This window comes from Zonotrichia albicollis, chromosome 8, assembly GCF_047830755.1.
Source record: "Zonotrichia albicollis isolate bZonAlb1 chromosome 8, bZonAlb1.hap1, whole genome shotgun sequence".
In the NCBI taxonomy this organism is placed as follows: domain Eukaryota; kingdom Metazoa; phylum Chordata; class Aves; order Passeriformes; family Passerellidae; genus Zonotrichia; species Zonotrichia albicollis.
Window position 1 is genome coordinate 16763524 of NC_133826.1, and position 23741 is coordinate 16787264.

The window sequence follows — 23741 nt, forward strand, 5'->3', positions numbered from 1 at the left end:
CACTTGAGGGAAAAATTCTGCTGCTGCTTAGTCTGATATTGAGAAGTTGCAAAGGCTTCTTCCCTACAAGAAAGGTCATTAGCACAAAGCCTGATGCATAAGAAATGAGCTGCATGCTAATCCTGGGGTTGGCAGCGTGAGTAATCTGAGCACGAAGGGAAAGCTCAGCTCGGTAGGCATGATTCATGCAATCCTACTGGAGTCTGCAGAGGTCGGTGTCTGAACTGAATCATCTGCATCTGATGTTCCTTCTCTTCTTGCCCAAGAGAAGGAGGGAGCCTTAAACAGCCCTGCACCTCTTTCCCCAGCAGACTGATAAAGCTCCTGACCTCACGTTTGTAAGGCTGGTGTTCAGACAAGGAGCAGAGATCATGAACAGTGTTATTCAGCATTGGCAGCTGGTGTAGGTCACTGATATTTCATTTGTGTTATAGAGAACAGCAATCTTGGAGGCTTTTTATAGCTACCTAAAATGTTACCTTTAGTAATAGAAAATAAATTCATATTAGGGCTTAAACTTGTTTAAACTTTTAAAATAATCAATGTGCAGTAACAGGCCATTATTTATAACATTCCTTTCTGCTGTTTTAGTTAATTTCATTTGATTTTTCTAAAAGAGGAAAAATTTTGACCTTATTGAAACCAGCATTAATTCTGTCACTGCCTTCAATGGGCCTAGGATTCAACATCAGAGTCTATATTTGTAAGTCTGAATTTAGAACAAGTAGGAGAAAGCATTTGGTATGTTACAGACAAAAGTCATCTACAAGCTGTGTTCCATGGAGAGTGAAAAATTATATATATTCTGTCTGCATACATGCTTATCCAACTTTTTTAAAACTAGCTCATTGAATCACACATCTTAGAGTTAACAGATGGATGGTGTCTTTGTACAAGCTTCTACTTGCACTGCTGGACAGAGCAAAAATATTTCTCGGAAGTAGTTCTAATCCTACAGACTCATCTGGACCAAGAACAATTTTTTTTTTCATAGAATTTGGCAACCCTGCTCTCTTCAAATGGCAAGAAGCTGCACATAGGCCTACATATGAGCTGTGACTCTCCTATGGCCTCCAAAAGTCTTGAAGCTGCCCATATCCTCTAGTCTGAGAAGCAAAGATTCTAGGAGTAAAGGTGAGCAGACCATGCAGTGAGTTAGATCAAGATTTGACATAGAAGCTCAATATACTTTCCTGGCAGTCAGCACCTACCATGTCCACATTTTGTTATCTTCTAGAGCTAATAAACTGTAATTTCTTAAATGCACTTTTACAAACTGTAAAATCAATTGCTTCATATAGTTACACTTCTACTTACAGTTTTGGATTACGTGAGCCATTCTAGTTTTAAATTTCCATTTACCCTGCATATCAGTAGGTTAGTAGGAGACAGACTGAAGACTTTCTTCTTACCCTGGCATCTGCGGCCTTGTATGAGACAGTGACTCCTTGGTGTATGCTGGTAGTGATGTACTAATGGGCAGGCAGGGACTCTTCAGCCTCTATCAGCCCTCCGGAGGTGAGACATCAATACAGACTTAAGTTTAGGTGATTTATCTTTTTAAGAAATATTCACTAGTATCAGCATATAATAACTAAAATTCTAAATACTTTTACAAAATCTCCCTTAAATGGGTAATAGTGGAACGGCAGTGAAAGAATGAAGTCTTGAAAAACACCATGGTGCGAGCACACAACCCCATGCCGGCAGTCATCCACCTCTGGCACGGCAATAAGGTAAGGGCGCTCAAGGGCGCGCTCGGAGGGCGCAGCGCCATCGCCGCCGGGGCCTGGGGCAGCCACGGCGGCGGGGGCGGCCCGGCGGCCGCGGCCGCTGCTCCCAATGACATTCCGAGCGCGTTCCGATGTGTCTGGCGGCTCTGCCGGAGCGCGCAGGTGACACAGCCGCGCCCCGCCGCCCCAGGGACGGCTTCTCCCTCTTTCGCCGCCAAATACCTAGGGAGCAGAGCCCTCCTTGACCAAGCCCTGCGTGGGCAGGCGCGACCCCCGCAAGGAGCGCCGCGGCCCCCGAGGCACCGCCCGGGGTCCGGCGAGCCCCGGGACGTGCGGGCGGCGGGCGCTGTGCCCGGCGCTGTGCCCGGCGGCGCAGGGCGAGGGCCGCGGGGCGGGCGCGCCGCCGCCGCCGCTCCCCGGTGCCTCCGCTCGGGCGGCTCCTGGCGGCGGCGGCGCTCCGAGCCCCTCCCGGCCGGCGGGGACGGCGGCGGCGGGGCCCGATGGCGAGACCCGGCGCTGCGTGCCCTCCGCCCGCCCGCCGGGTGATGGTGGCCGCGCGGGCGCTGCTCTTCTGGGCGTTGGTTTACAGCTACTGCGGGGTGTGCGCCTGCATCGCCGGGCTGCGGCTGCTCTGGAGCATCGGCCGGCGCCCGGGCGAGACCTTCCGCTGGGTGGTGCGGGAGAACCCCCCCGCCTGCCTCAACGACCCCTCCCTGGGCACCCACTGCTACGTCCGCATCAAGGTGAGGGCGCGGGCGGGGGGAGCGGGCCCGCTGGGCGTGCAGGCACCCACCCCCGCGCTGTGCACGGCACCCCTGCCTGCCTTGCCCTGCTGTGCCGGGTGCGCTGTGCACGGCACCCCTGCCTGCCTTGCCTGCCCTGCCGTGCGGGATGCGCTGTGCATGGCACCCCTGCCTGCCCTGCTGTGCGGGATGCGCTGTGCACGGCACCCCTGCCTGCCCTGCCCGGCTGTGCGGGGTGCGCGGGCAGCCCGTCTGCACTGCCGTGCGTGCTCGCACAGCTGCACAGGTGCATTCAGCACCTGCCTGCGCTGCCCCGGCGAGCGGGGCCGTGCCCGGCCCGGCTGCGGGGCCTCAGGCCGGGAGGATCGGAGCCCTGGGTGGGCGGAGAGCGGTTCCTTGGCCCCGGGTATCCCGCAGCCACCGCTCCCTTCACCGCCTCTGCTCTCTGCTGTTTACGGTTTGCCCAGTTGCTCCGGGGAGCTCGGTTCGTGCATCACTGTTGCAGGGAAAACGTAGAGCAAGAAGCTAATTGCTGACCCTCAGGTTGTAAGTTTAAGCCACCAGTCAATTTCTGTACTTGTCTCAGGTCTCTGTGATTTGCTTCTTTACTGAATGCTCTAAATGAAGTTGTATTAGCTAGGTTTCTTTTGCAGCTATAGGTGAGCAGAGAATGCATAGCTAGTTTTGTCAAGTGCTATTTTTCATAAAATAAACATAAAGATCTCTGTTCCCAGGGTTCTGTGCAGATGGTTTTGTACCAGGCAGTACTAATATAAATTAGTGAGCCTCAGTTTGTCATGATTTGCTTGTTTTCTTTTGCTAACATCATTAGGAGGCATGTGTGGGCTTTTTACTCATATGACATGTTCTTTTTTTTCCTGTACCACAAAGCAGTAAATGAACAGGCTGCTGGAGAAGTGAGAGGGGTATGACAGTAACAGAAGAGCATTTGGGGGCAAATCGAATTGCTGTCAATATGACAGTTGATCACTCATTTCAGGAAGTAAGAAACTCATGCTGTTGGATAACAGCAGGCTAATGGATTACTTTCCAAACACATATATCCTACAAATCCATTTAAATTTCAATAAAACAGCCAGTGTTGGAAAAGGTGGCAACATCCTATGTCTGTTCTGGAGGCTGGAAAAAAGGGAACAGCAGCAACTGAAAAACTCCAGGATGGGCCATGTGATATTTCAACTGCTGCTGTACACGTGGGAATAGAATTTTCAGGAGTAAAGGGAGTTCCTTAAAAGCAACAAATAGATTAGAATAAAAACATGGAGGGTAAATCCCAAGAGGATGCTGACTGAAAGAAACAGCATGGAAGAGGGCTTACCTATTACTCACTAAATGAGAAACTGTGGAAGAAGACTGAGAAACTTCTACTTTTTTAAATAAAAAAAGATTAAAGACAGAATGATCTGGAGAATGATACAGATGATGTAATGACCCCAAAATTTCTTGGGAATTTACTTTTACCTCTAGGGACTTCAAGTTCATTGGCATCCCAGAGAAGAAACATCAATGTAATTAGGGGCAAAAAAGAAAAAGTCCCTATTATATCCAGAGCAAAAGTCTCTATTATATCCAGAGCAAATATTAAAAATCCAAATAGTTCTCTCTTCAGAGTCCTTTCAAGAATGAGGATATAAGTTAATGGTTTTGGAGCTCATTAGTGACTTACAAGTGTAAAGATATGTCAGAGCATTTGAAGCATCTTGGCAAGAAAACCTTTTTTCATGCATTTGTGATCCTTGCCCTGATATTAGCTCTTGGTGTGTAGCAAAGGCATGGGGTTTTTCTTTCTTTTTTGAAATAGCAGAGACAGTGCAGGCTTTGACATTTGTTCAGAGCTGTACAACCCTTCTTCCTGCAGTTTCTTTCACATGACTTCTAAACAGTATTTTGTGAGCTAACTCCCAACTTCTCTATCTACTTCTGCGTCAGAACTCAGTAAAACCTCTAGGTCATGATCACAGTTTATTCAAATTCTACTGGATTTGACCTTCAGTCAGTGCAAGCTTGTGTACATCCATTCTCTTCAATAGCATTTCAGTGTTCAGCTTCTACAATAAGTAAGTTGCCTGCTTGTAATTCTCATAGGACCCAATTCCTTAAAAGTTGCATCAGAAACTGACTATTGACACGGCAGAAAGAAGATTATAACATTAAGGCTTAATTTTCTGAAGTGAATCTGAAACCTAGATTTATAAAATCTAGCAAATATGTCTTGCTTTCTGGTTACTTAATTTTGATTGCTTTTGGTTGTTAAGAATCCACGTGGTCCTTTATCTATCATGCCAGAATGCAATGTGATGGTTTTAAATAGTTGCATAATCTTACCAGCTAACTGAAAGACTGGAAGTGCATTTAAGTATTCTGCATTTTAAAGTCTTTCTTTAAAGCAGCTGACTGGTGTCAGTGTGAAAGCAGTGTCCTTGCTGTGACAATAACCTGCATTTCCCAGTGGCTGTGGCAGGCAGTGTTGCTGTGCTCAGGGCTGGGCTGGCACACAGGCACAGCCGGGCAGGTACTGGGGATGCTCCTTCCTGGAAGGAGCTGTGCTGGGTGTGCAGGCCGGGGGACACTCAGCATTGCCACGGTGTAGCAGATACCTGAGCTCAGAAGTAAAGAAGGCTTCAGCTTCAAAACTGATCATTTGATATTATTTTAGGTTCACTATTGTTTCTTAGAATATGATCTGAAACCATCGTCATTCTCAAATCCCAAAGAAGCCGTTCTGTGCAGCAATAAACACACTTCTTTTTCTCTTATTTTAGGATTCTGGGCTACGATTCCACTATGTGGCTGCTGGAGAAAGGGGCAAACCACTCATGTTGCTGCTTCATGGCTTTCCAGAATTCTGGTAAAACTCCCTTCAACATTTTCTATTATAAAAGAGGCTGCATAAGATACCCAAGGATGAACACCTCTGATTAAATATCCCCAGTGCAATCCCTTATATGTATTTATGAATACTAATGGTATGAAGTTTCAGTAGGCAATGAACCATTGAAACATCTTTTTAACTGCTGCACCCACAAAGAAAGTTCCTTCAGACTAACCCAAACCAACCATCTTTTTTGTACTGTCAATCCATTTTTCCTCAGGTATGTACCCTTTCCTGCAGACTTTGTGAAGGAACTGCTAATTTTAAACAAATTTCCTGTTTGGATAGTACTTGTACTATATGGCTGAACTTATGAATTATAGCAGAGGGTGTTAAAATAAAGATCCATTATATGTTAAGTGCAATCAGGATTGCTCCATTTATTAAAAATACTACACATTAATTTTTAACTAGGGGAGGGGAAGAACTATGAGTTCTAAAGGCTATTGTGCAGCCTAATTTCACAATGCTACTCAGGGAAAAAGGTTCTATTATTAGTTCATCACAAGATGAATGATGAATCAAACCCAATCCTAAATGTTTGTTTATAACAATGAAGAGCAGTCATGTGTCCAATGATTTAACCAAATTGCTCAGGCTGTTGTTGTCAGGTTTAACTAGTGAAGCATGGCTTACAGAACTTGCACAGGAAAAACAGTAAGGGAATAAGGGGAGTACTAATGCCAGAAATACAGCAAGGTAAACGATCCTTTTCCTTACCAAACTCAGCTGTGGGGCTAGAGGCCACTGCTGGAGCTGTCATTTTCCAGTCTGTACTCAGGTCATACCATGCTAAACTGACCCAAGTAGGAGAGGTCAGCTCCCTTCCCTCAGCAATTTCCCCTAGGCACTAATGCCCTTCAGGGTGATGGGACAGAACCACATTTCTGTTAAGTTAAATTTTCAAAGAACATTATTCTAGTAATAAATTGCTATCTAAAATTATTAAAGCTGTAAACTTTGATTGAAAGGACAGTTAGATGGGTCAGTGCATATTCTATTCAAACATTATGCATATCTTGCATAAAGCATAGTCTAACACAGGCAATGAGACTACAGCTGATTTTCCCTATGGGGAATAGTATAAGAGAAATTAACATTTTATATACATATTCTACTGAGATTAGGTATATTATTTTTAAAAAGCAGAAAGTAATTCTTACAGTTTAGGATAGTGAGTCATGCTATAAGTGGCAGCTACTAGATTGTATTGTCTGACCATTCAAAAGGGATTAATAAAAAACATGTTATGTAGGTCACTGGGACCACCGAGGGTTTCTATCACTGTTTTAAAAAGAACACTATACGCTAATAGTCTGTAAACTAATCATATTACCAATATTTGAGTTAGGTTATTCATTCACTCAGTGATTTGTTTTTCATTCAGGAATAGTGATTGTTCTAAGAGCACAAGATAAAATAACCACAATTTAAGAGAGAGGTAAAGCAGCAGCAAATTTGTATTGTTTGTCTGGGGAAACAAAAAGGATTTTATTCACAATTGCAGTTCTTAATTTTAATAAATCCTCTGCTTTCAAATGTCTCAAGGTTATAACTAGGACAAATATAACCTGACCACTAAGAGTGATAGAGAATGTCTGAAGGTGACAGATCACTAAAGAATGTAACACACCAGAGCCAATGAGGGTTTTAGATGCATAAGAACTTGAAAACCAATACATGGTGGAAGGTCAATAATAAAATACTTGAAACTGGACATAATGTGTTGAGGCAGCTGAGTACTTAAAAGTTGTGTGTGAGCTGCTACTTGCCCTTTAGAAAAAATATGATCAGAAAGTCTCAAAATAGATTCAACCTTATGAACATGGAGGCATTCATAACATTTCCAAATTCTGCTTGCAAAGCAGTTATCCAATATTTATATATCAGATGGGATAAAAGGGTTTATTTGAATATAAAACCTACCCATTTGATAGGTCAGACATTTGGAGACTGATGGACTGTTGTGAAAACAGAGGATGAGAATAGCTTGTAGACATTTTCAGAAAACAAAAATAGTTGATTTATGTATTTATGGGCCTGGTTCTTTCTTCTTACTGAAGTATATAGAATAGCTGCAACAGTTACCATGGCAAATTCAGCTTCCAAGTCATTATATAATGCCGGTAAAAAATTCATTCCCAGAGATCTCAGCTAAACCTTGTCTTCACGTTATGTAGCACTGAAATGAAAATGTTCTGACTGTTTTGTTTATATGAAAACAGATTCATACCACTGAGTGTTCCTGTAACCTTATTTAAGTTTGAAGTCCCTAATAGGCTGGAGGCAAAGGTAAAGTGGAAGAGCCCATGGTCTGATACAGATGTTGTTTGGATTAAGGTAGAATTCTGTGCATCACACTTACAACCACTGATGATCCAAATTTTATATATCCTTTCTCTGAAACAAGCAGAAATAAAAGCTAGATCCTAGCACAGAGGGATGCAGTCACTGTTATATATGTCCAGAAGGATCATGGTTTTCCTACATCTTTCTAGTACAGTGTAAGATAAGACTATGTCTGTCTTGGTACTGGCTATTCTAAAATTTATTTGGTTTCAATAACAGCTGAAGGACAGGTCATTCTTGCAGGTTAAGACCCACCATTTTCTTTTTATTTTTGCTTCATAACACACATCCAGCCACTACAAACAGTTACAGAGTGAGGAATAGCCCAGGCCTTTGCCTGAGTTCTTGCCTTTGTATGCCTTTTGATGTATGTAATGCTATCACTCTTTTCCATAGAAACCCAAGGATGAAATACTCTGTCGAGTAACAACACATTGAGAGCTTGTTCTGCAACAGTTCTGGTACAGAGACACAGATGAAAGTGTACACAGGACAAATCCTATAAGCTTCACCAAGATCATTTGTTATTAACTGGATTTCTTTCTTTGGTTTATTTATTGTATGAATTATCTGATATTCTTTTTCTGAATAGAAAAAATTGCAAAACATGGCTGTCTGTAAGCCAGGGAGAAGAGAAAGCTTTTCAGGTCTTACTTTTTTGATGCTACTATGGCTCCAAGGATAAAGTCCTCCCTGTGCTCTGGTTTATGCCTGCTTCCTTTGCAGCAAAGGGGCTGTGCCAGACTCCAGGAATTGTTGAAAAGAGCTGGCTCTGGCCATGTCCCCTTTGTGGCAGCTGCACTTTGTTACTGGGGGATTCAAGACGGGAGCACAAAACTACTGCAGCCACAAAGGACCATCAGCATAGCACAGAAAGGAAAAAGAATCTCAGAGCAAACAAAGCCATGCTAGTTTACCCTCAAATATTTGGGTGCAAAAGCATTGAGTGCATTTTTGGTATCATACTACTTGACCTTGTAACTCCAACTTTTTTTCCCCTTTGTTAGGTATTCTTGGCGCCATCAATTGCGGGAATTTAAAAGTGAATATCGAGTGGTGGCCCTGGATTTGAGAGGTTATGGAGAAACAGATGCTCCTCCTCACAAAGAAAATTACAAGTTAGATTGCCTGATAGCAGACATAAAGGATATTTTGGAATCTCTAGGTGCGTTAGTAGAAGAAAAATCTACTTGACTCAAAAATGACTTAATTTTCTAGGAAAAGAAACCCATATAAAGATCTAGCTCTGTGTTTGTTTGTTTGTTTGTTTGTTTGTTTTAATATACGGATTGCAGAGGTGTATAAATCTAAGGATACTAATATTATTTGGACAATTATAAATGAAGAAGTGTTGTTTTCTAATTACAATGTGTATGTCTGTATAAGCAATATGTAAAGATGATTTTTTCATCAGGAGTTTTGAAAATTTCTATGTACTGTAAAATGCAGTACAAACCTATGGTTCTTTTCCTTAAGAAGCCTCTCCTCCTAATCACTTGCCTTAGTGGATAATATTCTGAGTTAGAGTCTTAAAGAACTTGCAGATAAAGGAATTTATATCAGATGACATTTTTCTTGCACAAACAAGACATAATAACCATTGCTATAGAGGGCTTTACAGAGATGGTGAGAGTTCATCTGCTGTATTGGGAAAAAAAAAACCTCCAAGAATGCTACCCTTTGCACAATACTACTCCTGTCAGTTCTCAAGAGCTGAATCACTCTGTCTTACACAACAGTGAGAGCAAAAGGGAGAACAAGGGGCACACTGCTCTTTGTGGCAAATACACAGGGTAAAGGTCTGGAGCTGAAGTGCAAAATTGGCCCCTCCAGCTCAGTTTGAAGTGTCTCTGTTTGGGTGATAAATTGTAACCCCTGGTGAAGGCTATTTCCCTTCCATACCAAGATCAATACAAGGGATTAGATTATCATTCTCTGAGTAATTTTAATTCCCTGGATATTCTAGCCATAGTAAAATAACTTACTGCATTTCATATGGAGAAATAATAACACAGCGATTCAAGTTCTGAGATTTGAATTTTGCTTTGCTTCTGATGTTTGAGTATTGGCAAAAGATTGGGCAGCAGTCCTCACACAGTGTTGACATTTTCCAGCCTTTGCTGGTTGAGTTAATCTCCATGGTAATGCCATGGTTATGCTTGAGAAGTGCTCTCAGCATAATTCAATTTCAGAGGGATTTAAATTTTTTTGGGAAAATCACTTCAGAGCCTTATCTTTGTTTGTCCTAATCCCAAGTTAAATTCTTTTGGAGAACTTGATTATATCAAAAGTGCTCCCTCTTGGATTTCTATCCAAGAGGGTTTATAAGGCTCTTTGACAACTGTATCCAAATTTATGTCAGAATTCTAAACATCTTGGCTTTTATATGTTTTGTTTGTAGTCTGTTGCTCACCATACCAGTCCTCAATGAGGAGGGTGATGGTATCTGACACTAGAGTATGTTATTTTCCAGCAATGGTTTAAGAAGGAGTGTTAGAGCTTTCAAAACACTTGGTCACTATCCTGCCCATACCACTTCTATTGCTGCAAAAATACAATTTTTATTGATGGAAGAATAAGTGAGTGAATGTCCAGAACTTACAAAATTTCCAACAAAACAGCATATGGAGAAAAGCTACAGCCTCCTAAGTATATAAATGGGAGTGTTTACACATGCTTTATATATGGCTACTAAGTATAATGCCCACTTTTTGCATAATGAGGCCACTGGGTGCTTAGATAACCTCTCATATTCAGAGAAATACATGAGGATTATTTTTGTTCTGGAGGTGCTCAGGAGATTGCTCAGTCTTCTTGTCTGCAGTTTCCAATTCCAAACTCCCTAAACACGGCAAGTGTCCGTGTGTTATAATGACTGCAGGCTGAAGTGTCCATCTGAGCCTGCACTGGCCAAGATGTGCACAGGGTGGCCATCTGCATACTGAGTGACTTCAGGGTGACATGGAGGTAGTAGAGTTCAAGTTGAATCAAGTCCAATTAAATACTTTGACATATTTGTAAATTTTTAAACTATAATAGTGCCCTATTTTTTCTGACTGTTAGTAATGGAAGTGGTGCAGTTATTAAAGTTACATTAATGAATGTGCTGAACCACCTATTCAGCCCAATAATGATTTTATTGTATGAGCTGATTTCTGTGGATATTAATTCCTTTGAAATAAAAGCATGTGTCTGTGTTTATGTGGTAGGATACAACAAGTGTGTGTTGATTGGCCATGACTGGGGAGGAATGATTGCTTGGTTAGTGGCCATATGTTACCCTGAAATGGTGACTAAGCTGATTGTGGTTAATTTCCCTCATCCTTCTGTATTTACAGGTAAGTTTGACAGTAGTCTTTGTTAATCCAAAGTATCTGCATTTTGGTCATGATTGTGCTTGCTTTGAGAACCAACAGCCTGCCTCAGTAGATAAGCTCTATGGCTCTCACAGTCTGGACTGTATTTTATGAAGCAGTAAGGTGTCAAGTATTTGACTTATGAAAATAAATTTATTGTAGGAAATGTGAATACTTGCCACAAAAGTTACAGATTTTTTTTTAATCTTTGAGGGTCCACAACCATAATTTTCAAACCCATGAATCTGGTTTTTTGCACTTTATCACTGTTATATATATCAGGAAATAATTCCCAAAGAGGGATGTATATTGTATTACACTTTGGTAAAGGCTGCACTGCATTATTAAATCTGCATAAGCCTGTCTTTGTATGAATGTGAATCAGACATTAGAATTACATCCTGATTTAGGTGACAAGTGGCAATTTGTGATCTGGTACAATATTCATTGGAAGAAGTCTTTCCAGGCTACTTAATAGATGTTCAGGAATATACCAGTACTTTGCTGAAACAGGACTTGTTTCACTATTTGTTGTGTGATAGAGTTGAGTTTGTCTACTACCCAGAATTGCAAAACATTTCACAGGAATTATATAAACATTCAGCAATCAAAAGAAAGTACTATCTCACTAATTTGAATTTTTTCAATTGCTGGCCTTACCCTATCTCCATTTTAAAAGTCACCCCATTTCCCCATAAATAGCTAAGAATATTGAGCAGAACTTTAATTTTCATTTCAATTGAAAGTAAATCTGACCTTACACTGTGGGATCAGCCACACCATCCATATTTGTTGTTCTCACAGTGTTCTTGGGCACCTTTCTAAGATACTAAAGAACATTTTGCCAGGTGGTAAATCCACACTTACCCATGGAGAGGTCTGTTTTCCACAAGAAAGCAGAAGATTTTGCCATGTTTTCCATGAGAGCAGGAGCGAGGCTGTAGAGAAGATAATTGCATTTTATTATAGTATTTGTTTGCATATTTGTTGAACTACAAAATCTGTTCTGCACCTTAATATATTCTCCCTACATCAAATTTATTCTACTTTGGGTGGCCAAAAGAAAACACACAGTTTATAAATAGTACAGAAAAGTAAAGTGATCAGTGCTGACAATGGTCCATCAGGAGAATATAATGGATAATGCAATTTAAGAATGTATAGAAGATAGCTAACACTTCAATTTCTGTCGGCTTAAAACCCATTTTCATTCACAGTCAGAATTAATATTTCAGAGAGATGTCCTGTGTTGGGAATGTGGTTTTTTTGCATTCCTAAATTTGCACCTGTACAGGAAAAGTTCTAGACTTCCTAGCAGCTGCACACATTGTGTGCTTGCTTTGAGGAAGTTAGGTATTTGAATGTCAATGTTGGCTCTTGAAACTCACTGGAGACACGGATTTACAATTAAAAAAAAGAACAAAACAGTCAATGCAAGATGCAAGTCTGTGATAGATAGATAGATACATAGATAGATAGATAGATGATAGATAGACAGACAGATAGATATAGATATTTTCTTTTGCTATATATGCCATGTCTTTAAAAATAACTGTAAAAATCTTTGAAAAGTGACTCTATGTAATCTTGATTACAGTTCTTGAAATTGCCAAAATGACACTGTTAGAAAAATTCTATACTTCAATGAACAGTAGCGATGCAGTTTTTAGAATGTCAGTGGATCATCATGTACAGATTTCTGTGCATCACCTCATTGATGAGAGAATACCTATTTATGCCCTTTATTCCATATCTGGAAAAAAAATGCTTTGGACTAGCTACACAAATAGATCTCTAAGTGAAAAACTACCATGCAATTAACTCCAGTCCTGCTGTCCTCACCTAATCTTTGCAAACTTTTATTTTGCTGGCTGTTTCTACTAACATTTATAAAAGAAGTACCTTTTAATGGCCACATCATATATTTACTGCTGAAATAATCATCTTTTGTCACACAGCATACTTTAATGTAATATTTTTAAAACATTCCTTTACGTTTAAAAAATAGTAATATTACTAGTAATTTTGTTTGAGCCATCAGTTTTCATTTTTAATTCATGGACATTTTTGTTTCAGAATACATTCTACGACATCCATCACAATTGATTAAATCTGGTTACTTCTTCTTTTTCCAAATGCCATGGTTTCCTGAATTCATGTTTACACTAAATGATTTCAAGGTGAGCAAAATGAATGCTCTTGTTTATATCTGTAACTGTGAGTAATGGAATAATTGCCACCTACATTGATCCCTTCTGATGTAGATATAATTACTGGAAAAAATATGGAGCCTTCTGATTTTCCTTCTTAAGCTTTATATGAAGTAGCATACAAGTCCATAGAGTCTCTGAGATGAACTCTTACTTCTGCATTCTGGGCGGAGCTGAGGGAGGCAGTTCAACCTCAGCAGTGCATTACTGCCCCTAGAGGGTCAGCTGGTTTCACTTGTGCCCGTACGAGTGGGACACCGATGGTGCCCGGGGAGTTGCTGCTCACTTATCTGGAGTTCCTGTGTGCAGTGGGACATCCCCTCATCTCTCAGAGCCCGCCACAGGGCAGGCAGTGTGGGGGGCTGGCGATGAACTGTGCCCGAGAAGCCAAGGCCAGCCCTTTGTATGATCCTAAACGTGAGCAGGAGCCGATAGAAAAGGACAACAGTGCAGGATACACCTCCCACACACCAACAGCCCGAGCACAGCTCCCCGTGCTGCACACACGGCTCAGCCAGCAGGGAGGCCATGAATCCTCCTCCCTCCTGCCCTGCCACCTGCTGGGTCCATCCCAAAAAAACCTACGGGCCTGCACTTGCCTGGCACAGGTAGCAGGGCAGGATGCAGTGACTTGGTAATACTGGTATTTCTCTGTACTTGATTATTCTGGAATAAGTTCTACTAGAGATGTTTACCTTGTGCTTTACACATAGCTCTCTAAAAACTCATTTGAACCATTCATTGTACTTTAAACATAAATAGATTTCATAAATATGCATAAACAGATTTTAGAAAGATGTGTCCTATTGAAGGAGAGAAATCACATTTTCTAGCTATTTTACATAACAGCTTTTTCTTCTTGTTTTTGTAGGTTCTGAAAAGTTTGTTTACCAGCCAAGCCACTGGAATTGGAAGGAAAGGCTGCAGATTAACTGCAGAGGATATTGAAGCTTATCTCTATGTCTTTTCACAACCCGGAGCATTAACAGGACCCATTAACCATTACAGAACTCTTTTCAGGTCAGTATAATATTCCCAAGCAAAGGAAAACATTCTAGAGAGTCCCCTGGAGCCCAAAGGTGTTACTGCTGCTCCTCTCCTGCTGCTGGACCAGGGGAAACCCCCAGGTGTGTTCCTGAAGCCTCACCAGGTGGGCACAGGCCCAGTCAAGCAGTGAGAGGCCAGGTGTGCCCTGAGAGGTGTCCACACAAAATGGCAAAACAAGCAGAATGCACAAAAGGAAAATCTTTGTTTCAAAATCTAATAAAGCAAAGACTCTTATTCATTCACAGCTCCCATGGCAATCCCAAAAATCCACCTTTAAATAATACTTTAAAAATTAACATCAATTAATTGTTTGCATTACAATTCATGTTATGATAATATCTATCAAGAGCTTATTATTATATAATACTACTAGATGATATGGCATCCAAGTATGTTACCCTTACCTGTAACTTTAAAAAACCATATTTGGCACAATTTTATTGTGTTTAGTCTATTTCTGTTTTTCAGAAAGGTGGAGAGGTTTTTTATAACTAAGCCTAAAACTAACCTAACTTGATTTGGTTTGGGGTTCTTTTGTTCCTTTATTGGTCTTAGCAGACTCCCTTCACAGAGTAAAACAGAGACAGCATCATAATAGGAAATGGTTTTGCAAGATTAATATTTATTTTCACAAACAGCTTTCTAATGATTTTAACTTTCCTGAAAGGAGTTGGCTTGGCCTTAGAGACAGACACCCCCTTTTTTACCTACCAAAAACAGGGCCAGAAGATCTTAACTCTGCATATATTCTACTTACAGCACTAACTTGGACTATATAAAGAAGAGTGACATTGAATTTGCTTTTCCTTTACCATCTCTGGTCTTTAGCAGTGATAAATGTCCTGCATGCTTCTCTAACAAAAGACCAGCTTCCCAATATCCTTTCAAACAGCAATTCCCTTCTTTGCCTAAACTCAGGCAGTAGATGTTTGAAGTAGAGTAACTTTTCATTTTCCATGGTCCAAATTTACTGCCACCTTTGTTGCTCTTTCTGTGTCACTGTCAGGAGAGCAATCAGCAGGGAAAACACTGTAAGGGCAACAGGGACCTGAGCTAGGTGCTGCCTTGTACAGGCCGAGACAGAACAGGCAGGAGAAGGCAGAAAGCTAACCCCAAGCACGGCTGACAGTGGGGAACAAATGAGACGGCTGTGCTGGTGACAGTACATCATTAGAGCTGTGCAGAGAGCAGCCGATGCCATCAGCTGGAGTGTCCGAGGGCCAGCGTGCCCGCCCAGCGGCTCCCTCGCCCTGCAGCAGCCCCGGGCGGGGCTGATGAGGAGCTCAGAGGCGGCAGCGCCCCGGGCCGGGCCCGTTCCATCCCAGCCTCGCGCTCCAGTGCGTGCGCACATTAACCAGCTGCTCCCCTGCCAGCAGTGACGAGCCTGTGACAGCTCAGCTGCTCTGCGACTCACACACGAACGGAAGAGATGTGGACCTTTACACTATTGTTTCAGACCTTTGCAGACTCAAAAAGACAGTGAAGTATCAGTTATAAGACAGAAAGTATCTTCACAGCTATTAATTCCTCCATGTGTTTTGTGTGTATGTTTGTGCATTGTTTGCTTTATTCTTCTAATGAAAGTACACCTGCACTGAATTCAGAGACTCTTATTTAGGTGCTGTCAGCCACAATGCAGTAAACAAAAAAATCAGTCACTTAGTTCTTGCCACCAGTTCTGATGGTCACACCTAATGGGCTGGGAATTGTTAAATATGAAAACTGGATTGGAATTTTCCCTTTCTCTCATCCAAGTCATTAAACATCCATATATTTGGATGCTAATGACTTGTATTCACCATAACTCCGAGTGGGCTGATACTGGTGACCCGTGTGTTAAAGGGTTCCAACTCATTACTGTCCACTTGGAGGTGCATTCTTCAGAGCCTCATGTTTCTGGAATATCATTTCCAAAGAGAAAATAACCTACTTCCATCCATCACCAGCACATCTTTTTATAAATAGCACAGTGGTCATTCCTTTCACTAGATATTAAATACAAACACTTTAAGAATAAATCCATAACGTTTTTATATCATGCTTGGTTAAGAGAGATAGGTAAGAAGCTGAAACTTTAAAAAACTTTAATATCTTCTGATACACCATTTGTTTAGAAAATAGCATTAGTTCTCTTGTAACAGTTAAGAAGTACTTCACTGTTTACAGAGAAACTGTATAACAATGGTGTATGAAGGTATGAGTCTGTTTTTCAAAGACTAATATTTCACAAATGGAACTTCCCTTTCTAAATGAGAAATCTGCGCATTAATTGTTATTAAAGGCAATTTCTGGAAATTTCAGGCATGATATAATTTCCCATATTCCGGACTGAACAGAAATATAATGCAATTCATAGGCAATGAAAAGTGACAAAAAAAGCCTGTGAAAAAAAGCCTGTATAAAGCCTGATAGAGTTTACCTAAGTTAGGCTGCAAACCTTGCAAGGCACAAACCAGTAAACTGTACAGTGGTGAGAAAACACATATGTTAATAGTCAAGAGATCCAGGATACTGGAGTAAAACGTGAAGAGATTAGTCTCAATGCACAGAATCAGATATTAGATTATCACTTTTTAAAATTGGTACTATGAATAAGCTGTGGTTCGGTGGGTGAGGTCAGGTTGTTTGCAAAATGAGATTTAAATCCACTGGTAGAAAAGGCCATTTTAAGAATTTTTGCAATCATCAGTCAAAATGAAATTACTATCTAAAGTGATCTTTATTAACATTTCTTGACTTTGCATGTAAGTAGAGAGGAAGAATGTCTTCAAAGTCTCATTTTGTTTTACTTTAAACTAAGACATGTCACCTTCTTTTTCTTGCTTTTTCACAGAGCATAGTCTCTATGTTTTATTAAAGAAGACCTAACTAAGTGTGTTTTATTTTTCAAGCTGCCTGCCTCTGCAGAACCATGAAATCATCATGCCAACCCTGCTGTTATGGGGAGAAAGAGATGCATTTATGGAAGTTGAGATGGCAGAAATTACAAGGATTTATGTTAAAAATCATTTCAGATTAACTATTTTGTCAGAAGCCAGTCATTGGCTCCAGCAGGATCAACCTGACATAGTGAACAAGTTGATATGGACCTTTCTTAAGGAAGAGACAAAAAGAAAAAGAGAATGACTGTTTGTACATGTTTTAAGGGGTCTAAATAAAAGCTCTTCGGATTTAAAACCTAATTGTTATCAGGGCCATATTTCCAGCCTGCCTTCTATTTTGAGCTCTGTTAGAGAAGTGTTTTCATTGTACTGTACATTTGGACACTAATCGTACAGCTAAAAGAAGTGAGTATGAGAATATATGATACCAACATTGGTTTTACCTGTATACTTGTATTTTGCACATAAAAACACCTGCCTTAAAATACATATGTATTTGTACAGAAAGAAAATCATGGAAAGTTGCTTGGTTTTGTTTTCTCCCTTGCTTTACAGTTGTAATGTGTGGTGCCTTTTACAAATTTATAATGAAATAATAGTGTGGTGCCATACTGAAGAAAGTCACAAGTTTTCATTCTAGATTTGCCTGAATTTTTTTAATGTATTTTACCATTAAACAGTAACTCTTTTTATCTATATTTTAACATACTGAATGACTGAAAATTTTCTGGGTACATTTCTAGTCTTCAAGTGAATAATGATCAGTATCTTGTTGTACTGTTGAATGCAGCTGCTTTGCGCAATGTGTTTTTCTTTCTTGACTAAAAAATGGAAAACCTGTACACTCCACATGTCTGAACAAGAACAATGGAAAATTAAGATATAACATGTATCAAATCCACCTCTGTCTAATAAAATGCAACTTACAAGACTCCGTTTACTTTATCTGTCTTCCTATGGAGAGATTTGCTGAAGCTAAGAACTGAGTCTGAATAGCTGAAGTGTCTGGTCTGGTATTCAGCCTGGACACTCATGCTATGATTGTTGTCAATTTTTGAAAATAATGCCTCATTGTTGGCATTATCCTTCCTATGTCAGCAACTACTCTTCTTGTCTCCAAGAACTGCTGCCAAGTTCCTGTGTTTATAGGAGGAAGAGACGCAGTGATTATGAACACAAAGGGTAGAATTAACTTGCATGTGATGGCAAGGGAGAAGAAAAATGTAAGCTAACTACAATGGGAAAAGAAGCAAAAATACAAGACCACAGAATAGGTGTCACCTGCCCATCAGGTTTCCAAATCCTCCCTCTCCACCTGCAGAGCAAGCGCAGTGCCCTGGAATCAGAGGTGAACAAGAGGCCACTGAGGGAGGCGTCAGGGCCAGGTGAGCCTGAACAACTGTCCACACTAAAGTAGAACAGAGCTGGGACATGCTGGGGAGTCCCAACACATCCCCCACTGCCAAGCGTATCATCCCTTTGGAGCCACTGTGTCCCACTCGGTGTGGGTGCAGTGTAACCCTCAGTGTAACCCTCGCCAGGAAGGACCAAGCGGTGCTGCCTGCCCAGCGCTAGCTCATGGCTGGAGACCTGCTCTCGACCCCAAATCCCAGCAGAGTCTCCTCAGGACAGACTCCTCACGACAGTGGTGTTATATTTGCTTCTTTCCATCCACCACTGGTTCCTGCCTTTCAAGCGTTTTCCCCTGAATACTTTCAGCACTTATGAACGTAAATGGTTATGTGCTTCTCTTACTTACACTGTGAAGCTGGAAAGGCTCTCCCTAGTCTCAGGAGGTGGCACAGAGATACTTCTATCGCCTGTGCAGCAGTTTTTTGCAGCAGAGTTTTGCTTTGGCAAGACAGTCTGGGGAGCAGGGATTGTCCTGCAGAGCACCGGCTGCTCGGAAACCGCAGCCCGCCCCGCTTCCTTCCCCGCGGCAAGTGCACACGGCAGGGGCGGCCGCGGAACGCCGGGCCCCTCACACGAGGGCGCTGCGCTCGGGGAACTCGGCGGGAAAAGCCTTCGGGTGCGGGAACGGCCCTCAAGTACGGGAGCGGTCCGCGGTAGGAACAGCTCACGTGTGCGGGAGCGACCCTCGCGTGTGGGGCGGAGCGGCGGCCGCTAGGGGGCGCACTCCCGGCGGCACCGGCCCTTGGCCGGCTGAGGCACCGCCCCATCAGTGAGGCCCCGCCCCCAGCGGGGAGGCACCACCCTCCCCTCGCGCTCCCCGCTGGGGGCGGGGCCAGGCTGGCAACACTGGCTCTCATTGGTGCAGGCTCCTGCTGGCCCCGCCCCGCGAGCGGCGCGGGGAAGGAGCCGCGTCCCGCACGGCGCGAGTCCCGCGGCGCTCCCGCTCCGTGGCCGGTTACTGTCCGCGCCCCGAGCGCCGTCCCGGTGCTCTCCGTGAGTGCGGCGGCACGCCGCCAAGGCACCGACTGTCCGGTGTCTGTCGCCGTGCCGGGCGCGGGGCGGAGGGGCGGCCGGCACATGGCGCGCTGCGGCGGCGGCGGCGCAGTGCCGAAGGGCCCCGGCCCGGCGGCGGCGGAGCGGCAGCGGCTGAAGGAGGCGCTGGCCGAGCAGCTCCGGCAGGACCTCGACAGGTGGGCGCGGGGCGGCGGCCGAGCCGGGGCGGCGCCGGGCGGGGCGGGGACACGCGGTAACGGTGCCGTCCCGCAGGCTGCTGGCGGAGGGGACCCACTCCGACGTGACCTTCCAAGTGGGCGACGAGGAGGTGCGGGTGCACCGGGCGGTGCTGCTGGCGCGGGCGCCGCTGCTCTGCGAACGTCTGGTGGGGAGGCAGCTGCAGCTGCACGGCCTGGAACCCGCGGAGTTACGGGAATTGCTGCGGTGAGTGCGCGGCCGCGGCGGGATCGATGGGCTGGCTCGGCATCATCGCTCCCGTGTCATGCCTCTTTCTTTTCTCCCCGTGCCAGTACCTGTTTTAAAGCTTTTCCCATTCAGGCAGTACTCTCGCAGCCTTCCTGCAGAGTTTGCAGAGGACTTTCTGTAACTTCTTCCTTTTCTTTTGCCTTTGCCTTTCTGCTGATAGCACATGGCTGTACTCTCCACCTTAGCGTGCTTTTTTGTTGTATATAAAGGACTTGTAATAGAAAAAGAGGAAAAACCAGCAAAAGTCCTTTGAGATTGTCTGTGCCTACTAAAACCCTTTCCAGGAAGAGTCCCAGATGAAAACAGCAAATAAAACCAACTCTCAGCTCATATTTGAAAAAGTTATGGATATAGGAATCGAGGAGAACTTCAGCAAGTTGGATGAAAATGCATTAAATTCAAAACTCACCTCTCAAGTCCTAGTGACCCACAGGCGAAACACAGCCTAGCTTTGGTGCAGGCTGGGATCCCAGAGGGAGATGTGTGGGCTGGCTGCTCCTCAGGGACTAGCGCAAGGGCCAGCATGTTCTTGCACTGCCAGCTATTTTCCCAGTGCCACATATGCAACATCTCTCATGTCTTGCTCCAAACTTTAGGTGAGTTTCATGAGGGGTGTTGGCTGGTGCTGCCACCAGACCTTGCAATCCTCCTTTTTGTAAGTTTCTCTAATCCCTTTTTCAAAGAACTGCTTTTCTGTAACAAAGCTCTGGTATTGCCACCTGCTTTCCCTAAAACAAAGTTGGTGTTAGAGCTGATCAGCACTTACAGGAATGCACCAGGAGCAAAGTGGTGGAAAGAAATCATTCTGGGATTTCACATGAATTCAGGATGTGCCTAGAAAATGTACTTGCAGGCTCCTGAGATTGCTGCCAACAGCAACGTGATAGTGTTGCAGTTTAAAGTTTAGTCCTTGAAACACAGCCTAATTATGAAAGAAAACTTTGAGCCCAGAGTAGTATCTGAAACATAGAATCCTTGTAGTGGAGCAGCTTGATTACCAGGCATTTGTTGGGTTACTGCCACAGCGTGGCAGGAGAATTAGCAAAACAAGTGGTAAGAAACAAAACAGCATGGGTTTTGTCTTGTGTTTTTCCTGATTTCATTGTTACTGTGATGCCATTCATTTCTTTCACATTCATCTAAGTGGTGTTAGAGAAGAATTTTATAGAGAAGTAGGAGAATGCAATTTAAAAAAATGAAATTAATTTTGAAACAATTATTCTGAATAATTATTTATATACTGTTATATCAGGGGCTTGTATTCCTAATGGTAAGCACTTCATATGTCACTGATACTTGCTTTCAGTTTTGTCTGGGTTTGCTATAAGGCAAGGAAGTTCTGCATGTTCTCCAAAAAGCATGGTATTGGAAAACACCTTTAAATTCAGCTCAACTAATTGTAAACCTTGTGTCTTTTCACGGTGAGTTTAGAATCTTCACATGAGCTCCCTACATGTTCTAAGCTGTGTATGAAGTGTGCTTTGCAAGATAATTGCTTTTTCTTAACTTAGTTTTCAGTGCTGTTTGGTACTTCACCTTTTGAATCCTCTAACCTAGCACATTCTGTGGAGATTGATGCTTACAGAATGCACTGAAGTTTGAACTCATTTGGACCAAAGAAAGGATTGGTTGAAAAGAGCCTAATCCATTGTTCAGGTGATCAAGTAATATCAGTGGCTGCTGAATCTCAGTGGTTTCTCGTTGTTAAGATGCAAATTAATTAGATCTTCATAAGTGCAAAACAGTGCCTTAAATTGGAGCTTTAGTTGTACTGGAAGCCAGCCTGGTTCTTGGAGCATGTAAACTGCCATGATGAGTTGTAACAGAGACCTGTAGCTGCAGCTGAGCTCTTGAGATAAAGTTATTTCTTCCACGAAAGTTCTGGTTTCTTGTATATATGGAGAAGGAGAATACTAGTAACAGTTTTGCAGAGTTCATCAAAGCTATAACAAAATCTCATTCCTTTTCCTGTTTGTATTCAGCTTCTTTTATTGCTTTTATTTTCCCAAGTAAGACTTATCTTTCCATGGGGATTTGGGGACTTTATTTTCTCACGAGCTATATCTGGCCTGCCTCTCAGTGATGCATGCTTCCTGTGGGCCTCTGTCTCCCTTCATCAGGAGACTTGAAGTGGGCCATGTGTCACTTGGGTGCTGAAGGCTGTGCAGCTCCTCTTCCCTCTTGTTTGGAGCAGGAGACAGGACATAGTAAACTTCATGCTGATTTTTCTGCATAGCCTCAGCACGAAGTAGGTGAGCAACTGAGCAGTGCTTTGTTTCCCTCTGTACACTTGCATTATCTGAGGACACCAGGAAGAAACTTCTGGTCCCCAGAAGACACTATGCATGCTACATTTGTCCCAGGTGAAATTAATGCAATATTCACTCTGCCCTCTAATAGCCTTCTGTCATTCTTCAGGACACAACTAGAAAAACATCAGCAGTTGCCAGTACATTGATGGCTGGAGATGCTTGCCTAGGCAGGTTCTGCAGTGTGCCTCAAGAAGAGAAACTCAGCATCCCTGAAGGATGGCTGTCTGTCACAGATCATTACTGTCTTGCCTGCTGAGAGGCAAATTGCTTTTTATTTTCGCTTGCAGTTGGACAAAATACTGCTTTAGCAATAAAAATCTAGATATTATCTCTTAATATTTCTGTTAGAGGGTCTGATACTAGGAAGGACAGAGAAGGACCTAATGACAGTGAGATCCAGTTAAAAAGCAATCAAATACAAAGGAATACGATTGTCATTGTGACAGTTACTGCCACAGGGGTTAGTTTGCAATACCAGCAGTTGATTTAAAGACCAGCCAAGCCTTTGACCATGTTATGCTTGCAGAATTCTGTACCAAGCAGGACAAGGATGCTACATCTTGTTTAAGTGCAGGCAGAAACCTTTTAGAAGGTAACCTCTGGACAGTATGATGGCAATAACTTCTTTCCATAGAGTCTGTGTATGCACACCTTTCCTCTGCATAAAAAATCTCCAGCTATAGTAACTGCTAGGAATACAACAGATACCCTGTTCCTGTTTCATCTGCCACCTAGCCACACCTCTTGCAAACTCACTGTTGCTCATGTCTATCAGATTCTTTTCTGTGTACAGGGAAAAAACCTCAAGCCATAAGGTGGGGTACCTGTAAAAATTACACAGCATCATACTGACACTACAGAAGTGGTGGATTAGCACTATTTCCAGCATGATATTCTCTTCCATGAGAGATTTTCATAAACAAGTTATGCCAAATAGAATGTTTGTGAATATTTGTTCTTTAAATACAGTTCCCAGTTAGAGTTCCACTGGATAACACGGGATTATAAAGTAGTGAAAAAGGAAAATACTTTTCCAAATAAATTGTCTATGAGTTTTCCAGTTGCTGGATTACCATAGCCCCCATTGGATAATGGGTGTTTTGGAGGAAACAAACCTGAGTTATGCATATGTGTACTGAATTCCTTTGTGTATACACCTCAGCAATCGTACCGTTAATATCGATGCTTGTGTATTGCCCCTAGGGGGTTATGGCTGCAGACCACTTTATTTCAGAAGAATAGCCCTGCCTCACATCTTCTTGGAATTTTGTAGCTTATACAGACTGTTCTGATATGGTCCTTTCCTTTTATCCCTTGTGCCTAT

General features: G+C 42.7%; 2 protein-coding genes across 3 annotated transcripts in view; both read left to right on the plus strand.

Moving 5' to 3' along the window:
- The first annotated feature begins 1629 nt into the window (after nucleotides 1-1629).
- EPHX4 (epoxide hydrolase 4) lies at nucleotides 1630-18142 on the plus strand. 2 transcript variants are annotated; one of them, XM_026790570.2, is made up of 7 exons: nucleotides 1630-1736; nucleotides 5260-5345; nucleotides 8726-8883; nucleotides 10928-11056; nucleotides 13151-13254; nucleotides 14156-14304; nucleotides 17223-18142. In XM_026790570.2, the coding sequence occupies exons 1-7, from the start codon at nucleotides 1680-1682 to the stop codon at nucleotides 17455-17457; spliced, it is 918 nt and encodes a 305-aa protein (XP_026646371.2). In that variant the 5' UTR covers nucleotides 1630-1679; the 3' UTR covers nucleotides 17458-18142. The 2 variants fall into 2 exon arrangements, with proteins under 2 accessions (XP_026646371.2, XP_074402195.1); XM_074546094.1 differs by lacking the exon at nucleotides 1630-1736 and adding an exon at nucleotides 1790-2476.
- A 1354-nt stretch (nucleotides 18143-19496) lies between these two features.
- Nucleotides 19497-23741, plus strand: part of BTBD8 (BTB domain containing 8) — a 35562-nt gene continuing 31317 nt past the window's right edge. The window contains exons 1-2 of the mRNA XM_005482306.4: nucleotides 19497-19816; nucleotides 19893-20063. Of these exons, the coding sequence (XP_005482363.2) occupies nucleotides 19704-19816; nucleotides 19893-20063 (284 nt within the window). The 5' untranslated portion in view covers nucleotides 19497-19703. The remainder of the gene's footprint in view (nucleotides 19817-19892; nucleotides 20064-23741) is intronic.